Here is an 18,202-nt window from a genome sequence, read left to right as displayed (position 1 = left end):
TTGGTAGGTCTGTTAGTAAAATCTGTTCACTTTAGAAATTTGTATTGCATTATGTGCCAATGGTGACCATTCAGAAATAGGGAAACAACACTTTTCAAGTTTTTGCTCCAAAGTTTGCATGCCTGTTTCTCTGGAAGTTTTAAAGATATCTTAATGCCCTTTTAGATATTGGGTCTTAACAAACTTTGCTTTTGGCATCTTAATTTTTAAGGCCCTATATGGTTCAATATGGCTCCAAGAGTAAATTGTTAAAATGTACATATTTTCAGTGGTCAGAAACCACATGTGGGTCAATTTGCAAAAATATGATACTTCTTTTCACTTAAAAGAGGAATGTCTGAAGAACAAATAATGTTGAAACTAGAGATGTATCTCGTTTCCTTCTGTCAAAGCAACTGCATTGAACATACCTGTCTGAGTGCCATAAATATTATTTTTCCAAAGTTTGAAAGATATCGCAATATGGTTTTAGGTTTTTAATAAACTTTTCTTTTGAAATCTTCATTTTCAAGGCCCTGCATCATTCAGTTCCAGATATATGGGGATCTCAATGAGGCTCCGTTTTCAGATTGTTGAATATGACCTATTTTTAGTGGCTGAAAAGCAAATGTTGGTCACTGTGTATTAGGGCTGGGCGATATATCGCATGAAATTGTCACACGCATTTCGTCATCTGCGATAATGAACGCGATATTGCGTAGCTTGTCAATGATCTACGGCTCTGTATATTAAATGCCGCTCCATTTGAAAGCAGGTGATGGCGATTTAGCGGTAATCAGGGAACTGGCTTTACTGACGAAATGCGCGTGACAATCGCATGCGATATATCGCCCAGCCCTACTGTGTATACAGCTGATTCTTATTGTATTTAAAGCAGAATGTCTGAAGAATAAGTAATGTTAAAACTAGGAATGCATCTTGTTTCCCTCTATCAAAAAAATATGCACAGAACACATCTGTGCGGAGTGCTAAAAATGTACTGAAATGGTCAATTTGAGGGACATTACCTTTCTCTCAGTAGTCTATTCATAAGTCTCTATATTTGGAAGAAGGGATTTTGTTCCTTTTAACAGCTTCTGAAGTAGGGCTGGGCGGTATGGCCAAAAAAATCACAATCACGATCATTTTTTTTTTTTTCATATTAGTCGATATCGATAATTATCATGATAAATGTCAAATCTTTATTTCTTTCAAGTTCAAAGCCAGATTTTTCACCAAAGTGAAAATTGTAGAAACCAGACCATAAATTTTCCTTAAAATAAATATCTAAATAGAATTTTTTTTTTTTTAGTTTCTCCATGTTCTAATGAGTGATATTGTTTCAAATTAATTGGGTTGCCTGATAATATTAATAATATCACTTTTTTTGTCTCTTAGAAATGCACATTTGATAGTAGCTTGAGTTAGGATGCAGAGGTAAATGTTTGTTCATCAAACTCAGTATCATCTGTAAAAATTGTAGCAACCTCAGTTTTATATGGTTAAATTGATTCTAACCAAGTTTTTTTTTTTTTTTTTTTTTTTTTTTTTTTTTTAATCAAGCATTGGTCTCCCATAGTAGCATACATTTAAATCATGATAAACACAGTTAAAACCAAACATATAGAACCTCAGTACCATGGTAAAAATATAACTACGTGGTTTTTAAGTAGCCTATTTGTATGAAAAACAGCAGTCTAAAAATATTCAGTATAAATGCACGTGTAGATTGAAAAGCCTTCTGACTGTTTCGTTGCACACAGCTTTTTTCTCCTGTTTGGCTTTTAACTAGTTTAAATCCCAGAGTCGTTTGTGTTCATCGTTCTGTTTCACGCTTCACACTGTATCTCACAGCGCTGTTTAGTGCTCGCATGACTGAGTAAAGGCTTCTGCTCTAGTGAGCTTGCACTGTGTGGCGCGATTCAAATGAGTTGCGCTGTTTCTTTCCGCTTTTGGTGCATAAACATTATATCTAGGGGTGCACGATAAATATCGGCTGATAATTAATGAGGATCTCGTCAGTAAAGCCGGTTCTCTAATCAGTGGTAAATTCCATCAGGTGCGTGTTTTCACATAGAGCAGCTGTTACTACACAGAGCCGTTGTTAACTGACAAGCTGCGCAAATCCACACTGATAATGAACATTTTTTTACAGAACATATAACGCAGATGAAATGCTCCTAAATGGGGTAATTACTTAATTTGTCCAGCAGAGCGTGCTCAATTGTTTGCTACTGGCGACCCAGGTCACTGTAGTGTAGAGATGAGCGGAGCTCAAACTTCACCCGAATCTGCTGCTTCAAATTATCCGCTCGCCACCTACCCGCACCTATATTTGATCGTCACATTACAATGATTCTAATGCTTAGTTTTGCATGATGGTATGATGAATGGGTGGTTCATTTTAAACAGAAGATGTTAGAGCTGATCTGCGCATCACTGCACACGTCTGCGGTGCATTAGGGCTCCATGACCACTGGTGCTGATCACGGCAGTTAATACTTGTGTTTATACTAGCTGCGCCGCATCCCAGAACTCATGCTTATCACATCTGTCACGTCACATTTCCTAAGTCAGCATAGTTTGTCAGTGCAGTCAGTAATGCTGCAGATTGAAAAGTTAGTTTCTTTCTGCAGTCCAATAAACAGCAGTGCGGTGGGTTCTTTGTGTCCGTTGATGATTTACCGCTACATTGTCACCTAGTTGGTGAAACACAAAGCTATAAAGTAAATAATGTCCCTGTATTTTAACTCTCATAATGAGCTTATCATACTCATTTGCTACATAGACTAGTGTCTGTGAATATTAAACTGCAAAAAAACTATTTAAATATGAATCATCATCTTCTGCATGTTCATTTGATTACCAGAAAATACACAACACAGAATTTGTGAAAAAATATTACTCATTATGATTTTTTATTCATTTTTTATGTACATTTGGAAAAGCTGTGCTTCCTGCATAAACCTGCCCTTGTTGGATTGGCAGTAGCTTGCTGCCCTACAATTACCTTGTTATTTTCAAGTTAGGGTTAGGGTTAGGTTTAGGAACGAATGAGATCCAAAAGCTGAAACATAGTTAGGCTAACCCTAACCCTAACAATATTTTTGTCACACCATTATTTATGTTTGATCACCACATTTGAGTTATCATTGCTAAAATTGTGTTTATGTATATTCTGCTTATGTATACTGTATTCTATATACGGTACCAGTCAAAAGTTTTGTGAGTTATCATTGCTAAAATTGTGTTTATGTATTTTATGTTTGTTTACAGTCAAAAGTGTATTCTATTTGGCCTATATATCTATCTATCTCAGACTTTTTGTTTTGTTTTTACTCCCTAATATCGATATCAGCATCGGCCCCCAAAAAACTCCATATCGGTCGGGCTCTAATCTTTAATATTTCTTGAGTTAAAGGCATACAAACTTTGGAAAAAGAAGGTTGCACTTTATTTTAAGGTACATATACTTACATTGTACTTACCTAAGAAAGTACTAATGATATAAGGTAACTACATGGGGTAGGTTTAGGTTTAGGGGAAGGTTCAGGGTTAGTACTCAGTTATTACCTGGTTATTGTAATTACTATAATAAGTACATAGTATGCACATGAGAAACGGGACTGTAATATAAGGTGATTAAAGGATTATTTGTGGCACTCAGACAGGTATGTTCAATGTTGTTGCTTTGACGGTTTTGATAGAGATACATCTCTAGTTTCAACATTATTTGTTCTTCAGACATTCCTCTTCCTCTAGAAAAAAAATCTTATTCTTGCAAATTGACCCACATTTGGTTTTTGACCACTGAAATTATGTAGATTTGAACAATTTACTCCTGAAGCCATATTGAAACTCCAATATCTCTGCAACTGAACCATATAGGGCCTTCAAAATGAAGATGTTAAAAGTAAAGACCCAATATCTAAAGGAGCATTAAGATATCGTTAAAACTTCTTGAGTTACAGGCATGCAAACTTTGGAGAAAAATAACTTGAAAAGTGCTGTTTACACATTTTTAAATGGTCACCATTGGCACATAATGCAACAAAAATAGCTAAAGTGACCATATTTTACTAAAAGACCTACGAATCTCTGTGTAAAAATAACATTATGATGCTGCCATCTTCCTGAAGTAATTTTTACCCCCTTGTAATTTGGCCTTAATATTGGAAATATGACTGTGAATACAAACTATTTTGTTCTGCTGATTTGTCATTTTATCATGTTCTATTTGTTTTTCTTTGTAGGTCGGAGAGCTTATGGTTCCAGGTAGTCAGAGGCGAGTCCTGAAGGATGTCCTGCCTTTCTCAGCATTCCTTATGGATTCCTTTGGACGCAGGCATAATTACCTTCGCATGTCTCTTACTGAGAAATGTAACCTCCGCTGTAAGTCTCTCACAATGCTACTAGTCCAAATGAAGCCCTTCTAAATAGTAATAAAAAATATTATTGATTAGTATTTGCAAATATTCTACTGTATTTTACCAGTTTATCCAGAATCAGTACATAATGGTTTTATTAATTGGGTTACACTTTATTTTGGTAGTCCACTTTAGAGTTTCTACTAACTGTAAGTAACTTTGCAACTACATGTCAGCTAATTCTCATTAATTTGCAACTACATGTCAACTAATTCTCATTAATTTGCAACTACATGTCATGGGGTTGTGCCGATAGACGATAGTATTGTATATCGACGATAGTCAGAGATATCGACGATAGCAGATGTCTCTGTCGATAGTCCAGACGATATTAGACTCATTCTCCTATTAATGTATTAAATAATAATAATAATAATAATAATTAGTTTTATTAGGTGGTCTATTATAATTCGGCTATCAAACTGCCCAGCTATTTCACTTCAGCACCACATTTCACACACACACGTGCACAAATGAGGATTAGAGCCTGTAACCGGCGAAGAAGTCTCCATCCACAAACAGACGTACATCGTCTGCAGACAACAAGTAATCTGAACGGACTATATACAGTAGGTGGCCAACCAACCACCGCCGCCGCTGCGTCTGCAAAGTGCATTTGCAGCTTTTGACTGCTGAGTGGCACTTTAACCTCTTTAAGTTATCAAACAAGCGCATCAAAGCACATTTTCTCAAATAGCTGTCAGCTTTGCCTCGCCGATGTGTTACATTTGACAGCTGCAGTCAGAGAAAATTAAAGAAAAACACTAGTTAAATTATTGAATATTCACAGATGAAAGTTAAAGGGTTAGTTCAGCCAAAAATGAAAATTATGTCATTTAATGACTCACCCTCATGTTGTTCCAAATAGGGCTGTGCGATTAACCCTCTGGAGTCTAAGGGTATTTTTGGGGCCTGGAGAAGTATTGTCATGCCCTGACATTTGTGCTTTTTTCAGTTTCTTATAAATATCTAAATGGCTAAAGTCTAATCTCACTGTAATCAGCACACACTGGGCTATAATAATATGTGAGCAGCATGTATGTACATGATTGTGTTTTTGAGAAAAAATTTTTTATGCGTGGTTAGTGAAAAACTAAAAATGTTAAATCACTTGAATAAGGCAATAAAACACATATAGAAAATTGGTTCCCAGGAATTTTGAGAACTGGAGCTTGTAGCCTAGAATTTTTTTTTTTTCTAAATGATGTGAAAATCATCTTGTTTACTCACTTACAGAAAACAATATATTGATTTAAATTTTCTAAGACACTTTTTGTTGGTAAAAGTCATCTGCGAGTAGGCGTCAACTATCATGAATTCACACCTGAGAAGACAAAGGCCTGCATAATGAGCTGCATAATGAGCCATTCAGTCAGCTGTGTCACTGAGAGGGGTGAGTTACAAGAAAGAATGTGAGGACAAAATAAATGTATATAATTTTATGTTTGTAGTTTATTTAGAATATATTTAATTATCCCACAACATAATTCAATATTCACTTGTGAGTGCAGTTAAACAGTTTATTAGGAACAATCAAAGCTGAATTTCAAAATGATTTTTTTTTTTGCATCATTACTCCAGTCACACAATCCTTCAGAAATCCTTTTAACAATCTTATTTTCAAAAAAAAAAAGAAAAAAAAAACATTTATTGTTGTTATTATTATTATTATTATTATTATTATTATTATTATTATTATTATTATTAATGTTGAAAAGAGCTGAGAATATTTTTTTCAGGTTTTTTAGGGGGGATAAATTGAAAGAACAGCAATGTTTCTTACATTTGTTACAGTTAAATTTATTGGTACATTTATATTATTTACATCAAGCTTTTGAATGGTATAGTAATGTATATTATTGAAACTTCATAATATTTCACTTAATTATACATTTAGTCAGGAATTATAGTTTGGAAAAAGTATTTGGAAAAAGTCTAACTAGTAAAATGTTTACTCGTTATGTGAAAACTAGTACAAGTATATAAATAAATAAGAGACTTACTCATGTTTATGATCTCTGCTGAATAAAGTGCTTCATTCTTTTTTCCTGAGGAAATCCAAATCTCAAATCCTCAACCACATCACATGAATTATGTCTTATTCCTCTCATCGCGAAGCAAACAGTAAAATAAAAAAAACTTGAAGAACAATCTCGCTGCATTGTCTTCTGTTGTGTGGGCGTATTCAAAAGCCGCGCGCTTCAGTGAAACATTTGAATCTCAATAGTGCGTTCAGCACGGGGGCGTGGTCGCATTAGAAGATAATGAAGGGAGACGTGAAAAACGGACATCGCGTTGTTTTCATATGGATTACTTTATCACAGAATATTTGTTTTCGGAATATTTGTCTAAAAGTAGACATGTCAGGCTTTCAATAGATATCTCTCTCATGTCTCTTCGTTGAGTATTCACTGAGTTACAGTTCATTTTAATGACGCATTTGTAACTGAAGATCAGCGCAGACAAAGGATGCAGACAGCACTCCTTGTTTGTTATCTTTATTTTATAAGTGCACAAAGTTTTGTTGTTATTATGTCTGTATACAAAAAAAAGTAGACCCTTTACAGATTCGATTGATGTTTTGCTCTTATCTGTACGATTAAAACTGAAAGTGTAATTTAAGTTCTTTTCGGGGTTATCAGGAGAAAATACCCCAAAACGCGTATACGCGTTAATCGACTCCAGAGGGTTAATCGAAATCGTCAAAAAATCACTATTTGAGCGTGCGCGATTTCTAAATCGCTTTATAGCACGATTTTCCGCGGCCCCGACCTCCAATCCGATCCAATCAGAATGCAGCGTGCCTATGTAAAGCGCGAGAACAGAACAGACTGGGCATATGCCTACGTAACTCCAGGTTCACACTCTGTCTGTGATGCATATTTTTTCCAAACCCATGTTAACGGATCAGAGCATTGCACGTGGAAAAATTGCGAAAGATGTGAACAGAATAGGTTAGAAATAGAAAGGTGCGAAAATAATTAATATCTATATGAGCATAAAGAGAGTTGTGAGTGCACAGGACGCAGTTTGAGTGAGAGGAAACACGGTTTAAGTGCGCGCACTCTCCCTAGACGAGAGCAGTGTGTATCTGAGCACGCGTGTCTGATTTTGTGAAGGAAAAATGCATGCGAGAGGAGAGATTCGCGCTCGCGCATTATTTTAATGTGCTTTCACGTTACAATAATGCGCTCTCGCTGCTGCTTCTGCACCGCATACACATACTGTATACGCACTTGCAGACTGCAATTTTGTGAAATTCGGCTCGAAAGGAGTAACAGCACAATGAAGTTGCGATTGTAAGATGCAGTCTGTAAGACGCGCACGGGAGCATGATTTGACACGCGACATTGCAGAAAAGGTGCGTTCACAAATGTAGCCTATGTTGATCCAAATATGGACTTTCGAATTTAATAATATGAGGTTCTCTCCAGAGATGTTTTGCCACATTTCTCCAATTAAGGATGATTGCTGCGTAGTATGGGTGTTACCTTTTGCCTGAACATCAGTGGTGGTGTAAACCGAAAGTTGATGCTGAAAGTCCAGCACTCTCTTTCAATGCTGATACTGCGACTATTCTTGTTTGTTTGTGTTACTTCGCTGGCATTTTCCTCATTTATTTTTCCCACTTAAAACCAAGTTATCCATTCTGATGCTCAATTTTAACTAATGGCTGTTGATGACTATTTATATTGAATTCTGCCAAAGTGTGCGCTTGTAAATGTTCATTAAACGCGTTAATTATGTGAGTAGGTCTGCTCATATCTGAAAATAATATAGCCTATGAAAAACAAAACAAAATTATTGTACATAAAAACATTAGGCTATAGCTTATATTTCTTTTGCGTTCAGCACGTGGGCCGCATTTGAATTTGTGACGGGCCGCTGGTTGAGAACCACTGGTCTAGACATTTTGTAACACCTTTGCTTAGTGATTATTTTGACTTATGTCTGTTCTAAAGGCATGTTACAACTTTTTGATAAAGCTCTCATTGGTTTTCTTTTGGAAATATGTTTCAAATTTATACTGAATGCATTTATGACTGTAAAGCATGTCTGTGTTTGTCAAAATCGTGTTTAAAATCGAAATCGCAAAATTGATCAAAAAATCGTGATAGGTTTTTTTTGTCCATATCGCACAGCCCTAGTTCCAAACCCGTAAGACCTCCGTTCATCTTCGGAACACAGTTTAAGATATTTTAGATTTAGTCCGAGAGCTTTCTGTCCCTCCATTGAAAATGTATGTACGGTATACTGTCCACGTCCAGAAAGGTAATAAAAACATCTTCAAAGTAGTCCATGTGACATCAGAGGGTCCGTTAGAATTTATTGAAGAATCGAAAATACATTTTGGTCCAAAAATAACAAAAATTACGACTTTATTCATCATTTTCTTCTCTTCCGGGTCTGTTGTGAGCGCGTTCACAACACTGCAGTGATGCCGCTGACGTATGACGCTGCTGACATGTTATCTTTGTTATTGGGCGCACCAGAGAACACGTCAGCAGCGTCGTACGTCAACAGTCACAGCAGTCGCGTTCACAACAGACCCGGAAGAGAAGACAATCCTGAATAAAGTCGTAATTTTTGTTATTTTTGGACCAAAATGTATTTTTGATGCTTCAGTAAATTATAACGGACCCTCTGATGTCACATGGACTATTTTGATTATGTTTTTATTACCTTTCTAGACGTCGACAGTATACCGTACATACATTTTCAGTGGAGGGTCAGAAAGCTCTCGGACTAAATGTAAAATATCTTAAACTGTGTTCCGAAGATGAACGGAGGTCTTACGGGTTTGGAACAACATGAGGGTGAGTCATTAATGACATAATTTTCATTTTTGGCTGAACTAACCCTTTAAGTAGTTATGAAGTTATGTCCGTTTCTTAGAACAAATTCAAGCAGGATAAATGTCAAACCTATGAGCCTGTGCTTATATTTTCTCTAAGCTACACAGTATTATTACAGATGAAAAATAGCCTTTTGGCTAATTCTGGCTTTTTTAACCATGTTTGTTCATGTGTTTTATGAAATTGCACTGTCCCCTTTTAAATAAACCATTAAATCAAAATCAAATTACACCTTATTTTAGTACACTTTATTTTAGATTTGAAACATTTAATAGGTGTGCAGTATTATTTATATAATATGAATTATGTGTTATATTATCCTAAAGAAATGGTGGTTTACTTTGCATCGGAACATTACAAGTGGTAGCCTATTTTATTGAGCTAGGCTACATGGATTTATATGCAAAATGTAAATTTTCTCACATATTAGGCCTATATTTGTCACAAATACATTTTTAATTTATATTTTTAAAATTCTTTAATAAATCAGCATGCATTTTTGTCACGCACTACTTTGTTATTCTTTACCTGTCCTTTATTTTGACAGATAACTTCTTGGGGAAAAGGTACCTGTCTGTACACTGATTAAGAAATTGTTGTGTGTTTTATAAATTATTTCCTTTATTTAAGTAAAACGTAAGGCACTGTATAATTTCTCTCCCATTATTTAGGCCTAAATAAAACAAGAAACAAATAAATTAAACCTGCACGATTAAGCTAAATCAATGAAACTCTAAAGCAGGGATAGGCAACTCCGGTCCTGGAGGGCCACTATCCTGCAGAGTTTAGCTTCAGCCCTCATAAAAACTCACCTGCCTGTATCTATCTAGTAATCCCGAAAACACTGATTGCCTTGTTCAGGTGTGTTTTAATTAGGGTTGGAGCTAAACTCTGCAGGACAGTGGCCCTCCAGGACCGAAGTTGCCTATCCCTGATGAAACTTTTGAAGAGAGTATTGATTCATGATATCATTTAAACTCAAGTTCTCTCATTATAATCAAGTGCAAACGATGTAAAAAAGAACTTCATTAATTGACAACTTAAGTGATTTTAAAGGGAGCCTTCTTTACTTGCTTTCATACAATTTAAGTAAAAAAAAAAAAAAAAAAAAATGCAGCCGCATTTAAATGCAGGTGTGCATCATATTCCTTAAAATATCATAGCTCAAGATTTGCGCGGTGTGCATGATGCTGAGTGCGACGCACAGCATTTATTCTTATTTGTCTACATATTTTATCTTCATTACGAATCTTGTTTGGTATTATTTTGGATAATTGCATTTAAAAAAAATTATTTACTTTGTAATGCACATGCAAATTGTGAAACTTCCATCTTATTCGCAGTCTAGCATTTTATAATTATTTGTACAATAATATTTAACTTAACCTGCTTTATATCTTTAATGCAAAAGAGATTTATTAAAACAAGTTTATAAGAGTCATGCAACTGTTTAATCTTGATCAAGAACAACGAATGATCAGTGATTTGGAGCTGCATCGGCTGTTCGATCATTTTAAAACATCAAATAGCCTTTAATTTAAAGGTTATTGTTGCATCTGTCTCGGTTGTAGACTTGTGAAGATTATTTTTTAATACAGATCCCGTACTGTAACCAAAAAAAATGTGCTCTAATATTATTCATATTCAAGTGTTTGTGCAAAATTTTTTAATGTGCATGCATGACAGGGAGGTGCCCTCTCGATCACTTTATATTTTCCTGAAAATAAAATATAATTAAAATTAGGGTGCCTTACATTCATCAGAAATATATCTACAGAAAGCTTGAAATGTAAGCATTATGTAATCTGTGAAGGTTGCATTTCTCTTTAAAGGCACATACAGTATACTGTGGAGATGAGAGTCAGCACTGTGAATTTCATCTTGCAGCTGACAAGAAAACATTTGTTTATTAATAAATAATTAAAATAATTAAAATCCTTTTTCAGAATTATTAGGCTACTTATGCCTGTGCTTTGTGGCAAACTTAATGCATGTGCTTGATCGCGGAATATATTAAGGCTCATTATGGATTATATATGTTAATTTTATAGAAACGTGCGATTAGTTGAATAATGACTTAAATGAATAACTAGGCTACTAGTAACTAGAAAAATCTTACGTGGGGGGCAGACCTATTAAATACCCTCTAGACATCTCTGTTCAAGTTTTTCAAGCATTTTATACGCGTTTGCATAAATTCTGAGAAGATTTTCGTGAATCCGGCCCCAGGTTTTGACTGCGAATGTCACATCAGTAACGAATTGCCCAGTAATGAAACTAAAAATAATTAGGCCTACATGACGTCTCGAGACAGTTTTTTATTACGGCAATATATTTTTACATTTGTATTGCCAAAACGACTGCAGCATTGCCGCGAACAATTAAAACTGAAAATTGTAGCTACAAAGCATCAAATACATTAAGAACAGATGTTTTTGTCTCTTCGGCAGATGCACGTCTCTTTCGTCAGTTTCTTTGTCTCTCTCTCAGAGGATATCGCACAGCCCTACTCTGAGCAAAAAACATATTATATTGTAATGTCTCTAATACTCTGTATGTAGTTGCAAAAATGACAAAAGCCAAACCAAATGAGGCTTTTGTCCTACTTTGACTAAACCTGCTCTGCAAGCTTGAAACCCTCATAAGATACTGTCCATATAAAGAGCAAGAGATTTACACCTTTATTTCAACCCCCACAAGCTATACAGAACAAACCCCAACCTCCTCCAGCTGGACAGCCTTGGTTTTTTGCAGCCTCTGTTTTTTGGCTGCGAGGAACGGTGTGTCGTCATGTTACTGGGTTGAAATGTGCTGCCTGCACTCACAGCAGCCCTACTCTTTTTATTAATTATTTTCTTACAAGCCCTTATTTTTATTTTCACCAGACCATAATAATAACAAATTCACAATTGATAATTCTTTTTGCGAAAATCAAAAGGATGTCTTTAAGACCAAGCGGAATCCTCTGTCAGCTGCTCCTGCTTCAAAGTGAGCGTGACTCGCGCTAACTGACCCAGGTTCACCGCCGCAAGTTTTGATTTTTACAAAATCAGTTTGAGGCGAATGCAACTTATTGATCATTAGCCCAACATTTAGCAAGGCAGGAAAACATTCAGTCTACCTGAAGGAAGACACTATATCATTGTAAGTTAACCCTCTGAAGTCGATTAACGCGTATACGCGTTTTGGGGTATTTTCTCCTGATAACCCCGAAAAGAACTTAAATTACACTTTCAGTTTTGATCGTACAGATAAGAGCAATACATCAATCGAATCTGTAAAGGGTCTACTTTTTTTGTATACAGACATAACAACAAAACTTTGTGCACTTATAAAATAAAGATAACAAACAAGGAGTGCTGTCTGCAGCCTTTGTCTGCGCTTATCTTCATTTACAAACGCTTCATTAAAATGAACTGTAACTCAGTGAATACTCAACGAAGAGACATGAGAGAGATATCTATAGAAAGCCTGACATGTCTACTTTTAAACTAAACAACTGCTGCCGAAAACAAATATTCTGTGATAAAGTAATCCATATGAAAACAACGCGATGTCCGTTTTTCACGTCTCCCTTCATTATCTTCTAATGCGACCACGCCCCCGCGCCAAGCGCACTATTGAGATTCAAATGTTTCACTGAAGCGCGCGGCTTTTGAATACGCCCATACAACAGAAGACAATGCAGCGAGATTGTTCTTCAAGTTTTTTTTTATTTTACTGTTTGCTTCGCAATGAGAGGAATAAGACATAATTCACCCCAAAAAGATGTGATGTGGTTGAGGATTTGAGATTTGGATTTCCTCAGAAAAAAAAGAATGAAGCACTTTATCCAGCAGAGATCATAAACATGAGTATGTCTCTTTTTATTTATTTATATACTTGTACTAGTTTTCACATAACGTGTAAACATTTTACTAGTTAGACTTTTTCCAAATACTTTTTCCAAACTATAATTCCTGACTAAATGTACAATCAAGTGAAATATTATGAAGTTTCAATAACAATATACACTACTATACCATTCAAAAGCTTGATGTAAATAATATAAATGTACCAATTAATGTAACTGTAACAAATGTAATAAACAATGCTGTTCTTTCAATTTTTCCCCCCTAAAAAACCTGAAAAAAATATTCTCAGCTCTTTTCAACATTAATAATAATAATGATAATAATAACAATAAATGTTTTTTTTTTTTTTTTTTTTTTGTAGAAAATAAGATTGTTAAAAGGATTTCTGAAGGATTGTGTGACTGGAGTAATGATGCAAAAAATTCAGTTTGAAAGTCAGCTTTGATTGTTCCTAATAAACTGTTTATCTGCACTCACAAGTGAATATTAAATTATGTTGTGGGATAATTAAATATATTCTAAATAAACTACAAACATATAAAATTATATACATTTATTTTGTCCTCACATTCTTTCTTGTAACTCACCCCTCTCAGTGACACAGCTGACTGAATGGCTCATTATGCAGCTCATTATGCAGGCCTTTGTCTTCTCAGGTGTGAATTCATGATAGTTGACGCCTACTCGCATATGACTTTTACCAACAAAAAGTGTCTTAGAAAATTTATATCAATATATTGTTTTCTGTAAGTGAGTAAACAAGATGATTTTCACATCATTTAGAAAAAAAAATTCTAGGCTACAAGCTCCAGTTCTCAAAAGTCCCAGGAGCCAATGTTCTGTATGTGTTTTATTGCCTTATTCAAGTGATTTAACATTTTTAGTTTTTTCACTAACCACGCATAACATTTTTTTTCTCAAAAAACACAATCATGTACATACATGCTGCTCACATATTATTATAGCCTAGTTTGTGCTGATTACAGTGAGATTAGACTTTAGCCATTTAGATATTTATAAGAAACTGAAAAAAGCACAAATGTCAGGGCATGACAAAACTTCTCCAGGCCCCAAAAATACCCTTAGACTCCAGAGGGTTAATCCGCCTCCACCTCCTCCTCAATCGACTCTTACAGCTGATGACTTTGCAGTTTTCTTCACAAATAAGACAAGAACCATCAGTGACCAATTCTCCACACTGCAGATTGAGGATAACTTCACAACGACTAATGCACACTCCTTCTCCTCCTTCTCTCCACTCTCAGAGACGGACGTTTCCAAACTTATCCTGTCCAGTTATCCTACTACTTGCCCACTTGATCCGATCCCCACTCACCTCCTTCAAGCGATTTCTTCTTCAGTCATACCTTCACTTACTCACATTATCAACTCCTCTCTTCACTCTGGAACATTTCCCTCAGCATTTAAGCAGGCTCGGGTAAGCCCACTGCTGAAGAAACCATCTCTAAATCCAGCACTTCTAGAAAACTACAGACCGGTATCCCTTCTTTCATTCATTGCAAAGACACTTGAACGAGCTGTGTTCAACCAGCTCTCTATGTTTCTTGTACAGAACAACCTCCTGGACAGCAATCAATCTGGCTTCAAAAGTGGCCACTCAACTGAGACTGCCCTGCTCTCGGTTACTGAAGCCCTGCGACTGGCAAGAGCAGCTTCAAAATCCTCAGTACTCATTTTGCTGTACCTGTCTGCTGCTTTTGACACTGTTAATCACCAGATTCTCCTATCCACCCTCAGAAAGATGGGCATCTCTGGAACCGCACTCCAGTGGCTTAACTCCTACGTGCCTGATAGATCCTTCATGGTGTCTTGCAGGGGTGTAGTTTCATTACATATTTCATCTTTACCAGGAGACTCGCTATATTTTCTATTTGTAATGTTTTTTTTTTTGATATATTTGTATTCATTAGGATCTGTCATTCAGAAGCATGGCTTTTACTATCACTGCTACGCTGATGACACTCAACTCTACTTCTCATTCCAACCAGATGACCCGACGGTAGTTGCTCGCATTTCAGCCTGTCTGAGTGACATTTCTAGCTGGATGAATGACCATCACCTTCAGCTCAACCTTACTAAGACTGAACTGCTGGTGGTTCCAGCTAACCCATCGTTTCATCACAACTTCTCTATACAGCTGGGTTCGTCAACCATAACTCCTTCCAGGACAGCCAGAAACCTAGGAGTTGTGATGGATCATCAGTTAAGCTTCACAGACCATATTGCTACAATGACCCGGTCCTGTAGATTTGCCTTATTCAACATTAGGAAGATTAGACCCTTCCTGTCAGAGCAATCCACCCAACTTCTTGTCCAAGCTCTTGTTCTCTCCAGACTGGACTATTGCAATGCTCTCCTGGCGGGCCTTCCTGCATGTACTATCAAGCCTCTACAACTGATCCAGAATGCAGCAGCGAGCAACTTACCTAAACTCACTAGTTCTATCTTATGCACCCTCCAGAAGTTTGCGCTCTGCAAGTGAACGACGCCTTGTTGCCATCCCAAAGAGGTTCAAAATCACTCTCACTGACTTTTTCCTGGACTGCTCCCAGCTGGTGGAATGACCTCCCGATCTCAATTCGAACAGCTGAGTCTTTGATCATTTTCAAAAAACATCTAAAGACTCATCTTTTTCGCCTGCACTTAACCAACTAATACTAGTACTTACCTTTTTTCTTTTCTATCATATTCCAAAAAAAAAAAAAATAACCCTGGCTACGTGTTCTGTACTAGACTAACTGAGACTTGTCATAGCACTTGTATACCGTTGTTGTTCTCGTTGATCTGATTGTTTCTACTGTTCTCATTTGTAAGTCGCTTTGGATAAAAGCGTCTGCTAAATGATTAAATGTAAATGTAATGTAAATGTTAAAGTTGCCTGCCACAGTCATTGCATGCTTTGCATGTGCCCTGCCCCCAGAAAAAAAGTCAGTTTTTTTTGTGTTTAATGTTTAATGACTGCTAGTTGACATGTAGTTGCAAAGTTACTTACTTTTAGTACAATGTCTAAAGTGGACTATCAAAATAAAGTGTTAATTGTAGCAATAAGCCACAAGAGGTTGTATATTACAGTGATTTTAGATGAAAGGTCAATATTACTACAAGTGAAAAAAAAGGTTAAACTTGTATATGCAAGGATATTTGGTTCTTTGTTTCTCAATAATTTAGAATCAATAATGATTTCTCAGGTCAGTACTGTATGCCGCAGGAAGGGGTAACGCTTACCCCTCGCTCTCAGCTCCTAACAGCAGAGGAGTTGCTGATGTTAGCCAGACTCTTTGTACGAGAGGGGGTAAACAAGATACGACTGACTGGAGGAGAACCTCTCATACGCCCAGACGTTCTGCCTATAATAGGTAATTTTTTCACCTTTTGTTAGTTTTGTAATTGCTTGTTACTTTGAATTATAACATAGTAGTGATATAGGTATTTCGAAAACTATATCTTATGTTGAATGCTGTAATGTCTGCAATTGTGAAATGACAATCAGTTCATACTATTAATGTATGGTGGGTGTTTTAACTTGGAGAATAAGGGTAGAACCAAAGTCAGTTCATTTCAATGCACATGTCATTACAAGTCAGTGTTGCGCTGAGACTAGAGCTGTGTTTACACAGGCACAAAAATTCAGATTTTTTGCTCCATCTGACACAGATTGGAATTTGTTGCACACATGTAAACACAAAAATCTGCACAAGATTTGTTGCACTACGTCGAAACACATATCGGATTCCCAGCAGAGGGTGACATGTAGGCTACTGCCTATAAAGATAGCATTTTAATGTCTGCGTGCTGTATATACCCTTGCATTTTATTGAAGTGGGAACTTTATATGTACGATATTGCTCAACATTTAGGAGCTGGTTTTCAACCCCTGACCTATGAATTTTATGCTATAAATACAATAGCTTCGCTACTAAAACCTACATTATATTTGTCAGTAATGAGGTGATAACTTCATAATAACTGAGGTGATAACTGTTTTTGTAATTAAACCAACAAGCTTCACTATTTTGCTACACACTTGTGCATTCTCTCTCTCTCTTTCTTATGTTAATTAATTTAAATTCAGTCTTACGTCACTTCTTTATTTCACCACTTCAGAGTTCTATATTCAGAATTTCAATAACAAATGAAAATTGCCATTATTTACCAGTTTTCATCTGTTCAGTCATATTTTGTGCTGCAAAACATCCATGACAACTGTTGTCCGTAATATCCACTTGATGTCCACTTGATGTGAATTATATGCATTATTTTAGTAGCACAGCCATTCAAACCTGAGGGCCAACTGCCATGTTCATAGTAAAGAGATCACTGATGGGTGGGAATTAATGTAAACGCATATCAGATAACAGTCATGTGTAAAGTGAATGTAAACTGGCGGGCCATAAAATTGGATATGGTCAAAAAGATTGGATCTTTGCATTAAGACATGCAATGTAAATGCAGCCTAGGGCTGATAATAATTTTGTTGGTCTGAATTTTTTGCACTTTATTCTGCATAACTTGCATGATAAAACAATGTAACACTCAGAAACACTAAACTTAGAATTTTTTTGAATAGTTATCTTTTTTTATTTCTTTCTGAAAGCGGAACTTAGGAAGTTGGAGGGTCTGAAGACCATTGCAGTCACTACAAATGGGATGAATTTGACCCGACTGTTGCCCAGTCTAAAGAAAGCTGGAGTAGATCTGCTCAACATAAGTCTAGACACTCTGGTCCCTGCAAAATTTGAGTTCATCGCTAGACGAAAAGGTACCACATCCTTTTGAGCTCCAAAATGTCAAAATGTCATGTGACTGTTAGTGCTACTGTTTTAAGCACTTTTAGGTAAGTATAGATTCTTTAATCATAGATACCTGGTCTTTGGCCTGACCTGACAGTACAGTACAGTTTAATTTGAGATTGCTCAATGTTCATTTTTCATAATTTTCTTTTATTACCAGTTTGAGTCTGTTACATTATTGGGTCAAAACATGTAACCAAATTAATTTGTTCTAATCAAATGTTGTCCAGTAAAACTTAGGTTAGGGATTTGAGAGGTAGATAGTCTTTTAACCA

The 18,202-nt window shown here is 36.1% G+C and overlaps 1 protein-coding gene across 2 annotated transcripts in view; it reads left to right on the top strand.

Moving 5' to 3' along the window:
- Positions 1–18,202, top strand: part of LOC109098376 (molybdenum cofactor biosynthesis protein 1-like) — a 28,138-nt gene that overhangs the window by 2,829 nt on the left and 7,107 nt on the right. For both annotated transcript variants that reach the window (XM_042742943.1, XM_042742944.1), the window contains exons 2-4: positions 4,233–4,371; positions 16,326–16,493; positions 17,732–17,896. In XM_042742943.1, coding sequence (XP_042598877.1) covers positions 4,233–4,371; positions 16,326–16,493; positions 17,732–17,896 — 472 coding nt within the window. The remainder of the gene's footprint in view (positions 1–4,232; positions 4,372–16,325; positions 16,494–17,731; positions 17,897–18,202) is intronic.

This window comes from Cyprinus carpio, chromosome B17, assembly GCF_018340385.1.
Source record: "Cyprinus carpio isolate SPL01 chromosome B17, ASM1834038v1, whole genome shotgun sequence".
Taxonomy (NCBI): domain Eukaryota; kingdom Metazoa; phylum Chordata; class Actinopteri; order Cypriniformes; family Cyprinidae; genus Cyprinus; species Cyprinus carpio.
This window is presented reverse-complemented; position numbering and strand designations above follow the sequence as displayed.